Genomic DNA, 18,870 nt, shown 5'->3' with positions numbered 1-18,870 from the left:
CATCGACAAGTGTTTCTACACAAAATACACTACGAGTACCAGAATGGTACTTTCAAAACAGTCTGAAAACTGAGCGGGGAGCAGTTGAGTCATTTCCATATTTTTGTTTAAAAAAGTATAACATTTTTATCAAAGATTTGGGAGTTTTGACACATAAAAAGGAGTTTGTTTCATTTGGAATTCATTAAAGACATATCATTCTTTGGACTTACACCGAACTACAATTTTCTTGGCTAAATAAAAAATACGTAAGCAGGTGCATTCGCAGATCTTTAGGCCATGCTGTAAATGCAGACGCTCAGTCAGAAAAAATATGGAAAGAAAGGTTTTGCCAAACAACTGAACTTTGGGACGCTGGGCAGGTTTACTACTTCAATCTTTACTACTTAAATACTTTATTCTAAACATTTCTACATGCTTTTGAGCCAGGTCGTCTAAATTTCCAAAAAGACAAAAAAGAAACCCCTGAAAAATCCAGCTAAAAAAAGAAAAAGGGAGCAATATGACAAAGGTTAAGTATCTGAATTAAAACCACGCTAAGAATAGTGTTACGCAATAAAAGATTTGCTTTAAAATCCATCACTGTTTGATAGTCAAGTCTTTATTAATTATAACTGGTTTCAGTGGAGACACCAGACAACTGCAAGAGAAGCAGCGCAGCATAGTAACACTAAATGTAGCATACCAGATACAACACCAACAATCAACACATTTCAACGTATAGCAAAAAAAAAAAGGTTTAAAACATTGTAAAAGTCAAGTTTTAATGAGCTGTGGTTGGAGCTGGGGCTCTTTTACAGCAGAGTTCAAAATGCCATTGCATGACAAGATACAAGCTCTATTTCTGGCAACAGTGATTGGCAAAAAGACGATGACACACATGGGGAGTGCACGCCAGGAAAGCCGGTTATGCCATACATCAGTCTAAAACTAAATCCTACCGTTGTCTTTCTTCAGCTACCCATCTACTTTCATACCTCATAGGAAAGCATTGATGCATTTGCATATAGTATCTAGTGGAGGAGAATCACATTGCTTCAGCTGGATCTACAGTGAAACAGTTTTGAATTTGGTAACAGTTCTCCCTATCCATGGTGAATTTCACTCTCATAATTTAGAATTACTATTGTGCCCTTTGAATACAGATGTGCTTTGAGTACATTTTTAAGTGCTCGACTTATTGCAACGATCAAACACGAGTAGTGCAACATGTGAAAACGTATCCATGCAATATGTATAACTGATGAATTTCAGTAACATTGAAATACTGCACATACTGCGAGAATTGGAATGAAACAAAAAAATAAAGTTATTTCTTCATTTGTCCATTGGAGGGCAGAGAAGGAGCACCGTGTCTGAGCAGACCCACACAATAAAAAGTGGAAGGTGAGGAGCGAGTAGGGAGTCATGCTCAAGAGGAGAGAAAAACAAAACAAAACAGGAAGAGTGCATAAGGATGTGTGGAAGGAAGGGGGGGGCGAACACCAGATCTGTGTGCGTGTGCATAAGTGTGATCTGACAGTGAGATTTCAGAGTTCTGAGTGACAAATGATTGTGAATCACGCTTTTCTTTAAAATATTCATGTGCTTTGCCAGAATGACCATTCAAAACTAATAAATACTGACCCTCAGATAGATAGATATCCATTCGTGCCGATTTGCGCACACTCTCAGTCATACGCACACACTCGCACACTTCAGGTGAAAGCCCACTCCAGCAACACTCGCTGCACGGTGGGGCGTTTAGCCCAGGCTGGTGATGTTGGAGCGACCACCAGGGGGCGCCACGATGCGGTGGCCGGACCTGCGAGGGATGTTGTCGTCGAGCTGTGCGCCTGAGAAGAAGAAAAAACCCGCCAGGATTCCGAAGTTTAAGAGCTCAGTGGGGCTTTTGGAGCACGTTATACTTCACAATGTTTTCCTTTTGTTACCTGAAAGGCTGAAGTTGGACTGGTGGAGATTGCGGATGGGCGCAGGCTGGTGAGAGGTGGGTGAGGTTTTGGCTGACGGAGCAGGGGTGATGTATTTGGGCATCGGGGTGTAGTCATGCACCGGACCGTCGTACACCCCACGAGCGACTGCTTGCTTGGCCTTTACCTGGATGGAAACAACATGAGCAAAACTGTTGATGTTTATTACAAATAGACCAATAATCACCATCACACATTCCTAAAGGGCTTATTTACAGTATAATTGGCTTGTGCGGTGGAAACACTGGGAGACTGTCATCTTCCTGGGAGCATCTGAGCAGTTTTCTTTCATGTTTGAATATCAGTTTCATCTTCTTTCAGGAGTAATTGATTACCCCAAAAAACTTCAAAGTAACTTTGGACTCCAAAGTAATTTCATAACTCCCAACAGCTGAGCATCATTTTACAGGGCTATGTCCACATCCACAACAAAGAGTGTTTGTATAGGGGCACGGTGGCGCAGCAGGTAGTGCAGCCGTCTCAAGAAGCAAGAAGGTCCTGGGTTCGATTCCCGCCGGGGACGCTGTGGCTTCAGTGCCCACACCCTGGGTGGGGTTGGTGAAAGGATCTTTCTGTGTGGAGTTTGCATGTTCTCCCCGTGTTCCCTTGGGTAGCAATGTGAGCTACCCCTCACAAAAACATGCACACAGTCCTGGGCTACACATGCCCCCTCTGGCCAACCGGGTCGCCAGATGGGGAGATCCGGCCGGAATAACGTGATCCTTCCACGCGCCATGTCCGGCCGGAGAAGTCCCACCCTGCCTGGTGAAAAGAAGCGCCTGAGCTCAGGGTTGGTAGGGTTGGTAGAGGGGAGCAATGCCCAGGACTGTTACTTAGGTAGGAGCACTGGGTGATAAAAAGATTGGGTTCACTTTACTGAAGTGAGCTGAGGTCTCTGGGACTTGTTTTCTTTAATAATAAAAAAAAAAAATCACATTATAAGAAAAAACTGGATGCGCCACCAACAAATGAATATTTGGATATCTGACGGTCCATCGTAGTAATGGTGACCGAGCAAGAGACCAGGCATGAGTGAGGCTTTCATTTAGCACATTTAGCACACGCTTTTATCCAAAGCGACTTACATCTGAGAGAACAACACTAGCAAGAAATCACATCCAGCTGGATCAGGGCTGGTCAGACTGCCAGTTGGACACAGCTGCTGCCAGGCCAGGCCAGTGCTAGAATTTTTTTTATTTATCATGTGATCATCTTGTCATAAGTGCATGCAGCTTACTCAGTGCTGAGTCCTGCAAAGAGCTAGATCTTCTAACTAATTCTGATGAGCAGAGAAGTTTACTAGATGCAGAAGTGCTCCTTAAAGAGCTGAGTCTTTAGTTTGCTCTTACCATTTGTTACGTACCATTTCTACTGCACGAGTGCACGTTTCCACTGCCAACTCTGGCTTTTTTAAGTACACTACAAGTACTCGGCTGGTGCACTCGAAACGGTCAGTAAAATTTACGTTTTAATATATTTGTAAAGCACTTTTAATCACCTTGTTTAAATGTGCTATAGAAATAAACTTGCCTTGCCTAATGTGTGTGGATCACTGGTCGCTTCACGTGCTAAATGGTCGACATTGTGGATGTCTTTGAATGCTTGTTACGCTTTCAGTGAAAAAGACGATGGTGTTGCGTCTTGATCAGATAGTTTGACTAATCACAGGATAATTGGGTTTGTTATCTTTGGAATTTATGATCAAATCTGCAGTAGTGCCGGTAACTGCGAACCTCAGCCGGTGCCGTACACACTTTAAACCACAAGAGTTGCTTCATGCTACTTTATAGTGAACAATTACTTTGTTGTTCAATGTCTGGAGGGAAATTGCATAAAAAGAGAAAGTTTAAAATTTAGTTAACCCGCAGTAATCTTTTAAGTGTAAACCCAGCTCGGCTATTCATTTAGCTCATATAACAAAAGAAAAGCTCATTTGTTTTGATGTCAAGGAAATGACTCATAAAGTGGTTTAATTACTGCTCTTTTGTAACCTTTCTACAAAAACAAGCCCTAAAACTATCTAAACTGAATTTAATTGAAAATATTACAAAGGTAACATAGAATATTAAATAGAAATAAATTCTGCTGTAGAATGGCTGAAAAACCGATGGGGTATTATCATAAAAACTAAAAAATGTTCTTGGTACTTTCAAAAATATTGTCAGTTTCTCCTGAAACAAAGTGACCCGAGTTGTCTTCATGTCAACAAATATCTGACAGAAGTGTTCATACTCTCATCAAAGTCAATGAATCTTGCAGCAAAATTAGACTTTCTTTTCATTTTTTCAAGCTCTTTTTTCCCTTTTTTCTCTTGGAGCAGCAAGAGTATTCATCATGCATCTCTTATTGAAGAAATTTAGAAAAATCGGGTACACAGTTACTGGGAGTTTTAAATATTTCACAAAAGAAAAAACTTGCAAAATATTGAGTTTATGCAAAGTAACACTGGATATTTAAGCCATTCTAATACATGCATAAATGGTATATTTGCAATTAGAAAAAACAAAAAAAAAAGACAATTTCTCCTTGAAATTGTCCATATAGCCGACCTGATTCCTGAACTTGATACGCTGGTAGGCGTAGTCCGGGAAGGGCTTGCGTGGGATGAATCGGCCGGCGCCCTGCTGCACCTGAAGCTTGCCCCCCTCGTACACTATCTGACCTTGACTCAGCACAAGCGCCGGACCGCCGCGGCACTCCAGACCCTCAAAGATGTTATATTCCGCAGCCTGGGTAGAGAGGGAGACAAGAGCCGGCAGAAAAAGTCGGAGAATTAGAAAAGAGAGGGACAAAAGAGAATTCTTCCACCTCCGTTTTCCCTCTAGAGCACCGAAACCGTGGACTGTGAAAGCTATTTGAGCAGGTATTCTATTGCAGGGTTTAGTAGCTGCAGCAAAATGTAGTAATTGAGAAGGTGGGGGTGGGGGTGGGGGGGACTTGGAGCATATGCTGTAGAGAAAGTGATTGTGGTAATACAGGGGAGCGGGTAATGAGAGGCTGGTACTGAATGGTGGAAGGGTGAAGGGGGATTATAACCTCAAGCTGGCACCAGACTGGATCTGGAGCTGAACAGACTAATTAAATCAGCTGCCATTAACATTTTCACCGCGTTGTGTGTGTCATGCTGCCTAAGGCAGTTTTTAACCTCTGATTGTGTTCCGCTGAATTTCAATAAAAACATCTCCTTGAAATTTACAAAAGAAAATGAATCAAATTGCATTTAGATATAGTTTGATTTGTCCGTGTTTGTACATATGCTATGAGATACAGTATCTGCTGCCCTCCTAGTCAAAGTCTGTGTAAGCTGTGTGTAACACAGTAATGACCCAAATAATTAGCAAATATAGAACATACAACACCCATAAAGATACTTAAAATTAGCACCCAAAAAAAAAACAGAGCTGAGTTAATTTTGGTCCAATCAGACGGCTTTGATGTGAATCATAATTAGGGCTGCAATGATTCCTCGAATACCTCGAGTACCTCGATTACAAAAAATGATAGAGGAATTTCCTCTGCCTCAAAGCCTCGTTTAAATAAAAAATACATTTAAACTTCACGTTTCGCACGGGTTCTGTTTAATGTGACACAACGTGCTAACATGCATGTGTCCCTTATAAAGCAGAAGACTGCCTGACAACAGTGACAGCACCAAGGAGAAAACGCAGCAAAGCGAAAGTAATAAGAGGAAGAAAAAGAAGATGTTGAAGGTGTGGGATTATTTCAAATTATAAATGAAGGCCCTGGTCCACATGTAAGACTCTTGTTCCAAGTCCACAGCCAAGTATCTCAGTTGAAACATGTTGGTTCTGAATGTGAAGTTGCACAATTCAAAAGCAGTTTATATTTTTGATAGTTAGAAAAAATACCTTTTTTTAATGTTTCAGGAAATGTTAAGTTTAAAATAATTGTATTTATTTTTATTGGAAAATTTAACAAACAGTTTACTAGTTTGCATAGTATTAAATAAATGTCAATTATTCTCATAAAAGAAACAAATTGGTTGTTTTTAATCAAGTAATCCGTCTTGTTTTCTATTTTATATTTATAATTGTAAAAAAGTTTTATCTGATTACTCGATGGAATATTTCATAGAAAAATCGATCGCCAAAATATTCGATAGCTGCAGCCGTAATCATAATCTCTTTCTCCTACTTAAAATCACACCGACAAGGTGAGTGTATAAGTTTTGCATTGTAGCCGAAGTTGCGTGAAGGCATAGGAGCGAGGGGATCTTCTTTTAAACTTTATCCTAGATGAAAGCGAGTCTGTTCATTGGACCTGTTGTCAACCCAATGAGAAAGTGCACATACGGTCCCCTAATGCAGAATAACATCGTAAACTTCAATTGAGCAGAATAAATGTAGTTCCCTGAGCCGGTGCATAGTCCTCCAACAACCGTGGTGCAGCTGTGGTGGTGCTTTTTTTGGGTCCTATTATTAAGTATGTGACCTAAGTTCTGCAAATTCTGACATCAAGTGAAATATTTCTGCGACGCTGCCAAAACACTTAGTTCGCCATCTGTCATGAATACAGCCAGATTGCAGGGTCACCCGCGTCGTAGCCAGTTCACAATCTTAGGCCTCTTTAAAACGCTAAGTGTTGGGTGCAAAGTTGACTTTTGACACAACATGAACAGTGAGTTGGAATATCAGACCTGCATTAAAAACCCATAAAGTTCTAATTTCCATCTTATTTTATTATTATACCATCTAAAATGAAATTTTACCCTTTTAAATGTCAGACAGACATTTTTGACGGTCATGACAGTGTAATTGGGCAGTTATCTGTGAACTGGAAGCAATTTGTGGTGTGGTCTTTGACTCTGGTTTAAATTTGATGGAGACATTAGCTCAGTGATTTTATAGTTTAGGGCAAAGGCCTACAATTATGCCTCTATTACCTGTCGACTGGACTATTGCACCTCTCTGCTTTGGGATGGGTCGGTTTCTGCGCCGTTTACAAACTGTCCAGAATGCAGCAGCTCGCCCGCTAATGGGGAAGAAACGGCACGATTGCATCATCCCTGGACTGGCTTTCTGTCCAGTTTAAGATTTTTTTGTTCTTTTTTGAGTCTGAAAGTTATGGCCCATCTTATTCATCAGAGCTTTTACATGCTCATGGTTTGGATCTGCGTTGCTCAACACAGTTCCCAGATCCAAATGAAAAACCTGAGGCGATGAGAGAATTTTCTGTTCTTGCTTCCAAATATATATACATACATATATATATATATATATATATATATATATATATATATATATATATATATATATATATATATATATATATATTATTATTATTTATTTTTTTTTCCACTTCATTTTAGTTTTGCTGTTCTTACACTTTTAGTAGAAATTGTTGTTTTGCTCTGTTTTTGCGCTTTTATTTAGTTTTATTTGATATATTTGTATATTTCTGCTTTGGGGGATTTTTATATATTTTAGTCTATAGAACGCTTAAGTCAACTGAAGTTGTTTTTAATAAAAATGAATGAAATAAGAAATAAACTTCGTCTTTAGTACTGCTGTTTAACTGGACCCAACAGAACTGCAAAAGGCCGGAGAGACACTGGAAAATGCAAAAATTGTCCCGCAGGCAGAGCTCAGTTAGTGGCGTCTCGGTTAGGTATTTGTTCAGAAGAACCCACACTGCCTAAAGAGCCTGAGATTCTCAGGAAATCCCACACTTTCTCACGTAAGACGGAGCCGGGGATCTCATGTTTTTGTGCCACTGATCAAGTTCTGGATGAAATGCAGTATTATAACATCGTAGAGAAGTCAGAAAATATGGAAAGGTATAATACGACTCCTTTAAAGGAAGAATGACTCAGAAAAAAACTGTTTTAAAGTCTACTTTTTTCAAACATGTCAAATAAACAAGTCTCCCACTGACATGTGTACTTTAGATGTGTTCCTGCTTCAGTTTACTATCTCCCTTTTCTCCCTTTTTAAAACTGCTATATTTAGATCAGATCTTGATTTTACACCTGCCATCATCCTCTTTGTTCTCACCGACTGCTGAAGTTTGGCAGTGATGGTTTTGACACTGTCGGGGTCCCAGATGACGACGTCGGCGTCGGAGCCGACAGCTATGCGCCCCTTCCGTGGATACAGATTGAAGATTTTAGCGGCGTTGGTTGAAGTCACGGCCACAAACTGGTTCTCATCCATCTTCCCCATAGCCTAAGTGACGGAGAAGTACATTTGAAGATCATTAAAAGCTCTCACGGCTACACAAACGACACACACAGACACAACCTCACTGCTCACCACGGCCTTGTCCCAGACAAATCCCATCCTCTCCTCCACCCCGTTGGTTCCCTCTGGGATCAAAGTGAAGTCATCTTTTCCTATTGCCTTCTGGGAAATGCTGTACGCGCTGTGAGAGCTGCCCACTACCTGGAGATCCCCGCTGAACCAAGACAACAAAGAGACACTGTGGTCAACGCTGAAAACACAGGGATTGATGAGTAAAATCAGGTGGACGAGACGGTCATCGCCGTCATTCCTTGGGAGCGGATGCGAGGCCTGACGTGTTTGTCATCGGCCACCAGGTGTCCTCATAGAGCATGTGTTTTAAAGTGCATGTCATGCAGAGGCCACAGACACAAAACCAGCCCACAGAACAAGTCAGAGTGACGCAACAACACAGCTGCAGTGGGAAGTAGACGAGTTCATCATCAAACTTCCAGCATTTTTGACTTCATAAAAGACATTCTATCTGACTGATTACATTACGATGATCATAATCTCTGATGCAAAGGATATTATTCCCTCATTAATTATAGTCATTACTGTGTGATACCAGCTGTGCTTATGCAGAGAGAGTGCTTATTATGAAGATAAAACCTCTCACAGAAAACTCACGTCTTTGAGTTTGAGCCTTAAAATACATCCTGTCATTTCTGAGGAGGCTCAATGACAACAAAAGTATCACGCCACCGGTGTGACAACATAGACCCGCCTTGAGGCGCTGGACTCCCAGCAACAGAGGAGGAGGAGGAGGAGGAGGAGGAGGAGAATGAGGTGAAGTACAAGGGAGGCACTTGGTAGTCAAGGCAACAGATGAAGGATTCTAGCTCCTGTGCTATTTATAAAATCGAGGACAGTCAAAAATGTTCAGCTTGAAAGTTGCTCATGGGTGTGTGTATGTTTGAGGTGAGACCAGAGGCAGGTTTACTCTTACTCCTGTTGGAGTTCTCCATTAAAGGATTATATATTTAGGTCTTTACTTTATCTAATGTTTACTAAACTGGTCTGTAAATGGATTCTTCACCCTCAAAGTGACCTGACCGACTTCCTTCTCTCTATGTGTATCTTTACAACACTTTGATGAATATCACGCTGCGCGTCGCACTTGCTGTTGTTGGAATTCCAAACTAATGTAAAAGGTTGAACAGCAGGAATGAGATCTCTGCAGGCGTCTCCTTTCCTGTCTTCTAACCGATTTGCATTCAACATTGTGCAGAGGTTAAAGCTAAATTTAGATTTAGCACTTCAAAAGCTGCACAATGCATTCATTATAAGTTTGTTCATATTCAAAAGTTTATTACATGGGGGGAACAAATGAATTTATTTCCTTAAAGCGCAAATATATTGAATTTTACATATGTTAATGAATACATATCCATTGGTCATGGAGAACCGTTAACACGTACCAGGCCAGCATCGTGTGGAGATGGTCTGGCGTTGTGGGGTCAGGACTCAAAGGCGGAGAGGTCACGTAAGCCGCCGCCTTGGCCCAGTTTTTGCTCCAGTAATTGGAGCCGTCAGCTGCCAAGCTAGCTGTGATAGGCTCTCCAAAAACCACAGAACCTGCATGAGATGATAGCTGGACGGTAAATTTCAGACCAAAAGGAAACTGTTAAGAAGCACAGGAAAGTGGCGATCAAGAATCTTGTGATGGGGAAAAAAGAGAAATGTGCCCAACCTTTCCTTCGGGCCTGAGCGATGGTGTCGGCCGCACTCTTGCTCATCACCTTCGTGATGTAGACGGGGCAGTTCACACGGTTACCGAGGGTGATGGCGCGGAACACGGCCTCGGCCTCCAACTGTGGAGAAAGGAGATCAGACAGACCTCAGGACCAGTTCATGAGCGATTGGATTTTAATTCAGAGCTAAGGTATAGGAAAAGCACCTCTTCAGGACGGCTCAGAGGGTGGCCTTCGGGGCCGGTAATTCCCATTTCAAGAATTTTTTTCTGTTCCTAAATCAACAAAAAAAATTATAATTATTCCCAAGTTATCTACAGTCACTGTCAAAATTATAGACAGCACTTGTCTAAGGGCCTCAGATGGCCTTTCACAACGTTTGATTACACTACCCCCAACAGGTTGACAAGGCTTTTCATTCCATACATCCATACGGCTTACATTTTATTGTTTCCTTTTATAAACATTAACGTGAACAAGTATGCCATAACCCTTCTTTAGCACTCTCATTATCGATTCTTATCCAGATTTATGCTCATGTACGCCTTTATTTTTTGTCACAATCATTCCTTTAATCTGGACCATTGTCGTCATGACCATTACTGATACTTATCATCGGTGTTCCGGACCTTATCGGCTCCCACTCTTACCATCTTACCATTACATCACCATCATTAGTGTAATAACAGTCAGCAATAACGGTGCCCGAAGATAAACCTGTCATCCCCTGCAGTTGCAGCAGCAGCAGAAGCATTAATCCCCTAGCTCTCCTTTTTAAGAGATGGTGAGTTACGCAACAGGAATATTTCTCGACTGCAGTGGAGGTTGCAGGGAGGTATAAAAGGCAAGAGACTGCAGCACCTACCTGAGCAATCAGGTCTCCGTTTTCTGCATGAACTAACACCACAGCACCCAGCTGCTTCAGGAAGGAGAACGCCTCATACAACTGCAGATGCAGCAAGAAGGAAGTACAACAGAGAGATTAACAGCAAAAGGAAAAATCCCAAACTCACGGATTTACTTGAGGGGAAGGATTTAAGCTTGTGTTGGAAAACTGTTGGCACTGTTGATGGTTGCGATTCATACCTGAGAATCTGTCATCTGGAACAAATCTTTGTAAGCCATGTACACTTGAAAGGAGTTGACACCTGACAAACAGTGGAAATAATGAACTTTCACAATGAAAAGGCAATAAAACAACAAAACATCATCTGGTCTACAAAGAAATGCATTTTTACAACTAACACCTGCTAAAAGGACAAGCCACATTCTAACATTTAAATAAAAACAGAATGTAAAACTCATTCACTTATAAGAACATAGAAAACACATCAAATGCACAACATTAAAAAAGTGGTCATTTTGAATTTGATGGCAGCAACACAGCTCATAAAAGTTTGGACGGAGTAACGTTGACACCTTTGTAGAATCAACTTTTCACACTCTGAGGAGACCATTTGTTGGTGTTTTTGGAGAGGAATGTTTTCCCGTCCCGGTCTCCTACAGGGTTCAAGCTGCTCCACAGTGCTGGGTCCTCAGTCCCTGAAAGGTCTGAGCTGCAGGCAGGCTAGTTCAGCATCAAGATGCTGCATCCAGATGCTTTTATGTTTGTTTGGCTGAAGGATGCAAGGCCTTCCATGAAAATGACTGTCTGGATTGGAGCATAAAACCTATATTTTAGCATCGCTGTTTCCTTTTCATATGTGCAACCTGCTCATTCCATCGGCACAAATGCACCCTCGTACTATCAGAGAACAGTTTCTGAACTGAGCACTGATGCAGCATTCATGGTTTCCAAAATAAATATCAGCTATGTCACAGAAAGGACACCCACGCTGTTCCTGAGCCCATGCAGGGATTTCCATTACAAAGTGCTGCCTATTTTTAATGCAGTTCTGCCTGAGGACCCGAACATCACAGGCATCCAATAATGATTCCCAGTCGTTTCCATGCCCACAGATATTTCTCCAGATTCTCGAGATGTTTTGATGACGCTATGGGCTGTAGATGATGAGATGTTCAAAGTCTTTAAAGTGTCACACTGAGGAAAATTATTCCAAAATGTTTCACAATTTGTAGACACAGTTTTTCACCAATTGGTGACCCACTCCCCATCTTTGCTTTAGATTATCTGTCTCTCCCAGTCATGTTCCTTACCTGTTGTGAGTTAAACTAATCAGCTTCAGGATGTTTCTCCAGGTGTTTCTTACCATTCCAGCATTTTGTTGCCCATCACCAAACCTTTTTTTATACCTTTTGCCGCCATCAAATTCATAATGAGCTACTTTTTTTTTAATGAATTTAAGTTGTAATAAAAGTCAAAACACTTGTCAAAAAAGCAGCAACCTAGGCTAAGATGGTGCACTATTTTAAAGTTGACCCAAAAGGAAGATGTTTGTTTTGGCTTTTTTAACTTAAAAAGAGATTAAAGGAAATATATGTGCACTGTCACCACCAAAGTTGTATAATGAAAACACTGGCGCTCCTCCATGCGTTGACTATGAGAGGAATCAGCACTTAGTCAAATTACGTCCATATCTGTCTCTGGTGTTCTTACAAAATGTGAAGTACAGCACGACAGTGGAATGTTACAGAGATATAAATCTTAAAAGGGATTTACCTTTGTCCTGCACCAACTGCTCCAGCTCATCTTTCACATTTTCGTCCCACTGGGGGATGTCTACGTGCAGAGAGTAATCACAGCAGGCCTTCTTATCTGCAGCCTCCTGCCAGTGCTCAAACGCCTCCAGCAGACTGTCTCCAGGCTGAGGGGCCACATGATCAACTAAGAAGTTCAAAGGTAAAATGAAAAGAGATGTGGCTATTATTCTCTAGGATATATATGTAAATATGTGTCAACTTCTTTCAATCCTATGTTTTTATGTGTGTGTAAAATATAAAACACATCTGATCATAGCAGATCTGAATATTAACCAAATACAAGTTCAAATGTACAACAACACTTACTTTTTCTCACTGAACCATAATTTTTTTACAGAAAAGTGAATTAAAAAGCGAAAAGATAAGCACGTGGCCAATACTAAGTACCCCCATGAGCCAGTCACTGATAGATCCACCTTTAACTGTAACAATGTGAAGTTGAGGGGACTGGGGTCGCACCACCACATTTCATTTGGAGTAAGGTCTGAACTTGGACTAGGTCATTTGAAAGCTTTGATTCTTTTATTTTTCATCCATTCTTTTGTATATTTACTGATGTGTTTCGGGTCTTTTCCGTTACATGGCTCAGTTTCAATCAAGCTTTTTGGTTGGACAGATGGCCCTACGTTTGCGTCTAGAAGGATTTGGTTTACAGAGAGGTGCATAGTCGACTCAGTGACTGCATGCCGTCCAGGTCCTGTGGCCATGGAGAAAAATACCAAATCATCATCTATCCATCACCATGCTTGACATTGTGTATCAGATATTCCTGCTGAAATTCTGTTTTATTTTCATAATGCATTGCACTGGACATTGAGGCTCAGACAACTATACCCTGGTCTCATCTGTCCGTGAGACATTTTTCCAGACATGTTGCGTCTGGTTCAGATGCAATTACGTGATCCTTTGTTCTGCTCTCATGTTTCCTATAGACAGACGAGGTTTTCCTCCTGACAAACATACCAGACAAACTATACTTATTCATTTTTCTTCTACTTGTGTCGTTATAGATTTTAACATTTATTCTAACTTTTCACATTTAAATTAACATTCTTTTTTAGTTTTCTGAGCATTACTAGGTCTGACCTTGGACTAGATCTGGTGGGACGTCCACTCACGTGAAGATTGGCATCTCTGTTAGAAGCTGAATGATCCCTGTCACTCCTCCAAATAGTTTGGAAATTATTTTATAACAGTTTCAAATTGATGAGCAGCAACGATTGCTTCTATTAGAACATTGCTTATGTTTTTCCCTCTTGCCATTGTCTTCACACACACCTAAATACGAGATGTCAGCTTTTATATAGCCCTGCACACCTACTGAGGATACATTCATCAATAAATCCTAATTAGCTGTTAATGTTTGGTCCTAAGGCACAAGGGGCTACTTAGTATTGCCCGCATTATTTCTTTTTGGCTTCATTTTTGTTAAACAAGAATGGCACAGTAAAGGTATACAGGACTGTCTCAGAAAATTAGAATATTGTGATAAAGTTCTTTATTTTCTGTAATGCAATTAAAAAAAATGTCATACATTCTGGATTCATTACAAATCAACTGAAATATTGCAAGCCTTTTATTATTTTAATATTGCTGATTATGGTTTACAGTTTAAGATTAAGATTCCCAGAATATTCTAATTTTTTGAGATAGGATATTTGAGTTTTCTTAAGCTGTAAGCCATGATCAGCAATATTAAAATAATAAAAGGCTTGCAATATTTCAGTTGATTTGTAATGAATCCAGAATGTATGACATTTTTGTTTTTGTAATTGCATTACAGAAAATCACAATATTCTAATTTTCTGAGACAATCCTGTATGTTGTTGTCCTACTACTCAGAGCCACTACGTTCAGTTGGTTTTAAATCAACAACAAAGACACATTAAAAGAAGATGTACTATATACGTATGCTGTGTTTAGGGTTTCCCACATACTGATCATTGTGGTGCCCCCAGCAAGTGCAGCCCTGGTGCCCTGGAGAAAATCATCAACAGGCTGCATGCCCATGAAGGGCTTCATCAGGCACGTGTTGACGTCGATCCCTCCCGGTATAATCATGCGGCCTTTGGCCTCGATCACCTTGACCCCCCCTGGAACGACCAAGTTCTCCCCCACCTGCCTGCCGAGGATTGGGCACAAGACAAAAACAGGGGGACTGGTGAGTTGGAAAGGGAAGAGGAAATGATGGAAACGGCTGCCGTGCAATTGTCACCAAACACTCCTGTAATGTCCCTTCATGTATACACACTTGATGAGTCCATCCTCGATGAAAACATCTCCATAGAAAGACCGGTCATCATTGACCACTCGCCCCCCTTTGATCAGCAGCTTTTCACTCTGCAGGGGAAAAGCACAGAGAGGGAGGGGAGATTAGAGGAAAGCGAGGGGTTGAACTGACCACTGCATTTTTATGTAGTTCACAATCAGTTATATAATCCATGACCTTAAACCATTATCAATACAGTCAGTGACGAGACAGGGGAACATGCAGAGCCTTATAATTAGTGTGCATGAGTGTCACATCAGAAAAGATGGCTTTTGGCTCTCATTGTCTCTACATCTTAATCATACACCAGTTTATGCAATAACAATCAGGATTTTTTTAAGTGCAAAGTCATTTTTAATAGGGCCCTTTTTCTCAAACTGTGTCCACGCCCTCTACCACTTGGCAGGGTGCTTGGCAACAGCATTGAGAAGATGCTAGGTCTCCATGGTAACCAGAGATCATCCATGGTTCCACATGACGACATTTGACAGCCTGCTGGATTATCAGGTCCCTCTCGCATAACAACGACGTTTTTTTTTGGGGGGGGGGGATGCATGTATTGTTAAAGCTGGAAAGGGTGTGCAGGTTTGACCAAATCAAGTCTCACACACCAAGGTGTTGCTTTAAACAAGTGTTTCACGTAAGACTCCACGTTAGGTCGATCTAATCCCGTTGACAGACGGTGATATTACGCAACGCCATCCAACCAGAGAGAAAACATATATGCCATCGGACATACAGAAGGGGGGGCCGCCTCGGCTTCACCTGCTTGGAAGTTGCACTGTCACAAAGAGGCTGTGCACATGCAAGATCCTTATGCTCTTTGCCATTCACTAAGAATTTAATCCACTTTCCGACTTGAAGAGAGGATTTGCATAAAAAGCAACCTCTCCGGCTGCAGGCCGGGTCTCTTACCGTGTGATGGGGGATGCTGTTATTCCCCTGGTAATTGCTGCCAGACATGCCCCGTCCGTCGCTCTGCCCCCCGGCAGTCAGATCACAGGCAGATTGAGGAGAATCCGGCGCCCTGCGAGCTGCTCTGCGCCCCTTTGTTCAATAAACTTTGTTAGTGTGCGGAGACGGAAGGCGAGGGATCCGCCGCCGTGCGCGTCGGCTTGCGCCCGAGTGAGTGACAGGCGACTGGCGACTGCGCGTGCGCGCGGAAAGCGAGCGCTGCGTTCACTGCGCGTCGAAGAATTATGATTTATGGTTCCGCGTTAAATCGACGCAGAGCCTACGCCGTAGGGTACGCGGCGACGCAATAGCAAAATCTAAAAGAAAAACAGCATTCAATGATCCTCAAAATAAAAGAATTAGGATATATTCAATATTAGTTTTCTTACGCCAAGCCAACAGGACTGCAAAACATTCCAGTTTGATAATCAGGGGTGCACACAAGCCGGTACTTGAGGGCTAGTCTACTGCATGTTTTAGATGTTTCCCTGTCTTCAACACACCTGTTTCTAATCACGGGTCGTCATCAACATGTCATCAAGGTTTACACAACTCTGTTGGTGACACAGCCTTGTCTATCAGGGTTGTGTTGATAATGCCCTGTGTGACTGTTGGCTTGCTATTCCTCCAAATAGAATAGATGTTACAATTTAATTCAATTAATTTGACTAAATTGTATGGATTTTTCAATCCTTGGTTTTCACAGCCACTACAATTGAAATATAATCATCCAATAAATAAACAAATAGTGCAGACTAGTCCAGTTCATCAAAGATTTCCTTTGACAAATGGTTATGTTTGTGCCATAAACATTATGTTAACATGTCATTAGTTAACATTATGTTAACTGTTTGTTTGGATAAGTGGATAATTTGGATAATGGTGAAATATGGGGAATATTCTGTTCCCCCATTTTAAATAACTAGAATAAATAATGTCCTGACCAATTTATTTCATAGCCTATTTCAGGGGTAAGCAATCCTGGTCCTGGAGTACCACTGTCCTGGATGTGTTTGATGTCTCCTTGTATCAACACACCTGGTTCTGATTAGTGGTCATCATAAAGGTCTGCACAAGTCTGTTATTTTTTATTTTTTTTATTATTTTTTAAAACTTTTTTTACCCCTCCCCTGCATGTGTGTGTTAAGTGTACTGCTGCTAAACAAGTGAGTTTCCCCATTGAGGGAGAAATAAAGGATTATCTTATCTTATCTTATCTTATCTTATCTTATCTTGAGGGTGCTTCGAAGCAGGGGAAACATGCAGGACAGTGGAGTTGCCTACCCCTGGCCTATATCATTTATAATACATAATGGTCAGAATCTCTGGTTCTCATCTGCTGTAGTGGTGTAATTGTTACAAAGTCTGTCAGGTAAAGTATAATAATAATAATAAAACGTCCTTTAAAACATCAATGCAATGGCCACCATAACCTTTCCTGGTTTGGTGTTTGTTTTAGATCATATCTATCTCTTTAGAAGAAGTGACACCATTAACGTTATCTCAAATGATCCAGATGGTTTGCCATACACACGTTAAAAAACAATTCACTTGCGCGCATTAAACAATACAGCAGGCTGTCTGTCGCTGTCCATTTCAGCACCACAGTTAGAACAGTCAGTGTGTCTGTTTGGTTTGCATTTCTGGGGGGGGACTGAGGTTTTATTATGGCCACGTAGCCTGCACACTAAAATAACCAAACTGCAATGCAGCACGCAAGTTAATAATTTATTCAGAGCAAAGCATCATATTTAATATTCCTCATGGGAAATTATTTGGGTCACACAAGACATATCTAAAATATATTTATTGGCAACTGTCATGGAATAAAAAAAAATACTTCCTTGCATGTATCTCCAACGCACTGTTTTGGATTATATTTTTTTTTAGGAGTCTAGCTATCAAAAATAGGTCAAGAGCCAAGGGATAAATCCATCAGCCCTACCTTTCCATTTGGACTATCGTTATCCGATGGAAATCTGACCTCGTCGCCGGTCTGCGCATCGTCCGGCTCCTCAGGAGAGTTGCTGTGTGAGTCCTGATGTGCGGCCTCGCCGGGCGGCTTCCCCGCGGGGTCACCGGCGTCCAGGAGCCTCTCCCGGCTCCCACTGCGAGGAGTGCGACTCCCTTTCCTCCCCACCGCATAGTTCTCGAAGTCTATGGTCTTGCTTTCAAACGCCCCCTCCACGGAGCTGAACATGCCGTAGGTTTTCCTCTGGTTCGGTCCGGTGCTGATCGGCCCCGCCAGGTAGACCGGCAGCTCATCCTCGCGGTTCCACTGCCTCCTGCAGTCAGACATTGTGGCTTCCGCGGGGGAACCTGGACTTCCACTAGTCTGAAGCGACAGAGGCAGTTTCGCCTGTTTTTATGTATAAAGCCTGAATTATGGTTCTGCGTTAAATCGACGCAGACCTTACGCCGTAGGAGTACGGCGTAGGGTACGCGGTGACGCGCGCCGTATGGTGCGCGTCGCCGCGTAACCTACGGCGTAAGATCTGCGTTGGTGTAACGCGGAACCATAAATCAGCCTTAACCGGGTCACAGTCCCGCCTCTTCAGGCAAGCGCACTCATTCGAGGATGTGAACCGTGAAAAGCGGCTCTCTTCGTGCACACTACACTGAAAAAAATAAATCTAAGCGCATGTAAATATAACATAGGCTATTTAAATCTGTGATATTAACAATTAAAAATGAGGTTTGTTGCTTTACATGAATAGCCTACATCTAGTTTTGAACTCAATCTGCATTTGTTCAAAAAACAAGACATTCTGCATGTTTTCCTTAACAAGCAGTATTTATGTACTCCCAGGCAATGTTTTCATTTAGGCTACACACAAACAACAAGCAATGATCTTGTTGTACTTTTCCTTTAACAATTTTAATCTATTGGGCAGATTGGCCAACGTTTAGATGAAACATGCTTTATTTGTTTAAGTAGAACAACACAGTAAAAAATATCTTGCTTGATCTTGATCTTTAAAAAATGTAAGGCAACTTTTTCGCATGAGATTTTTATGTAGATCAAGAAAGACTAGTCTTTAAACTACTTAATTTTTGGTATGTACAAAATTCATTTGCAAGTA

General features: G+C 41.5%; 1 protein-coding gene across 3 annotated transcripts; it reads right to left on the bottom strand.

Moving 5' to 3' along the window:
* Positions 1-576: 576 nt before the first annotated feature.
* crmp1 (collapsin response mediator protein 1) lies at positions 577-18,141 on the bottom strand. Of its 3 annotated transcripts, none has more exons than XM_061713909.1 (14): positions 17,772-18,141; positions 14,816-14,904; positions 14,502-14,686; positions 12,524-12,688; positions 10,990-11,051; positions 10,769-10,849; positions 10,110-10,178; positions 9,903-10,023; positions 9,631-9,787; positions 8,243-8,384; positions 7,985-8,155; positions 4,520-4,699; positions 1,932-2,097; positions 577-1,835 (listed from the first exon to the last, which is right to left on the bottom strand). In XM_061713909.1, the coding sequence occupies exons 1-14, from the start codon at positions 18,084-18,086 to the stop codon at positions 1,744-1,746; spliced, it is 1,995 nt and encodes a 664-aa protein (XP_061569893.1). In that variant the 5' UTR covers positions 18,087-18,141; the 3' UTR covers positions 577-1,743. The 3 variants fall into 3 exon arrangements, with proteins under 3 accessions (XP_061569893.1, XP_061569814.1, XP_061569967.1); XM_061713830.1 differs by having other exon boundaries at positions 578-1,835; positions 17,733-18,141; XM_061713983.1 differs by lacking the exon at positions 17,772-18,141 and adding an exon at positions 15,749-15,983 and having other exon boundaries at positions 578-1,835.
* Between the last annotated feature and the right edge of the window lie 729 nt (positions 18,142-18,870).

Source organism: Cololabis saira, chromosome 1, assembly GCF_033807715.1.
Source record: "Cololabis saira isolate AMF1-May2022 chromosome 1, fColSai1.1, whole genome shotgun sequence".
Classification (NCBI taxonomy): Eukaryota; Metazoa; Chordata; class Actinopteri; order Beloniformes; family Belonidae; genus Cololabis; species Cololabis saira.
Note: the sequence above shows the minus strand (reverse complement) of the source record. Positions and strands in the feature narration are given on the sequence as shown.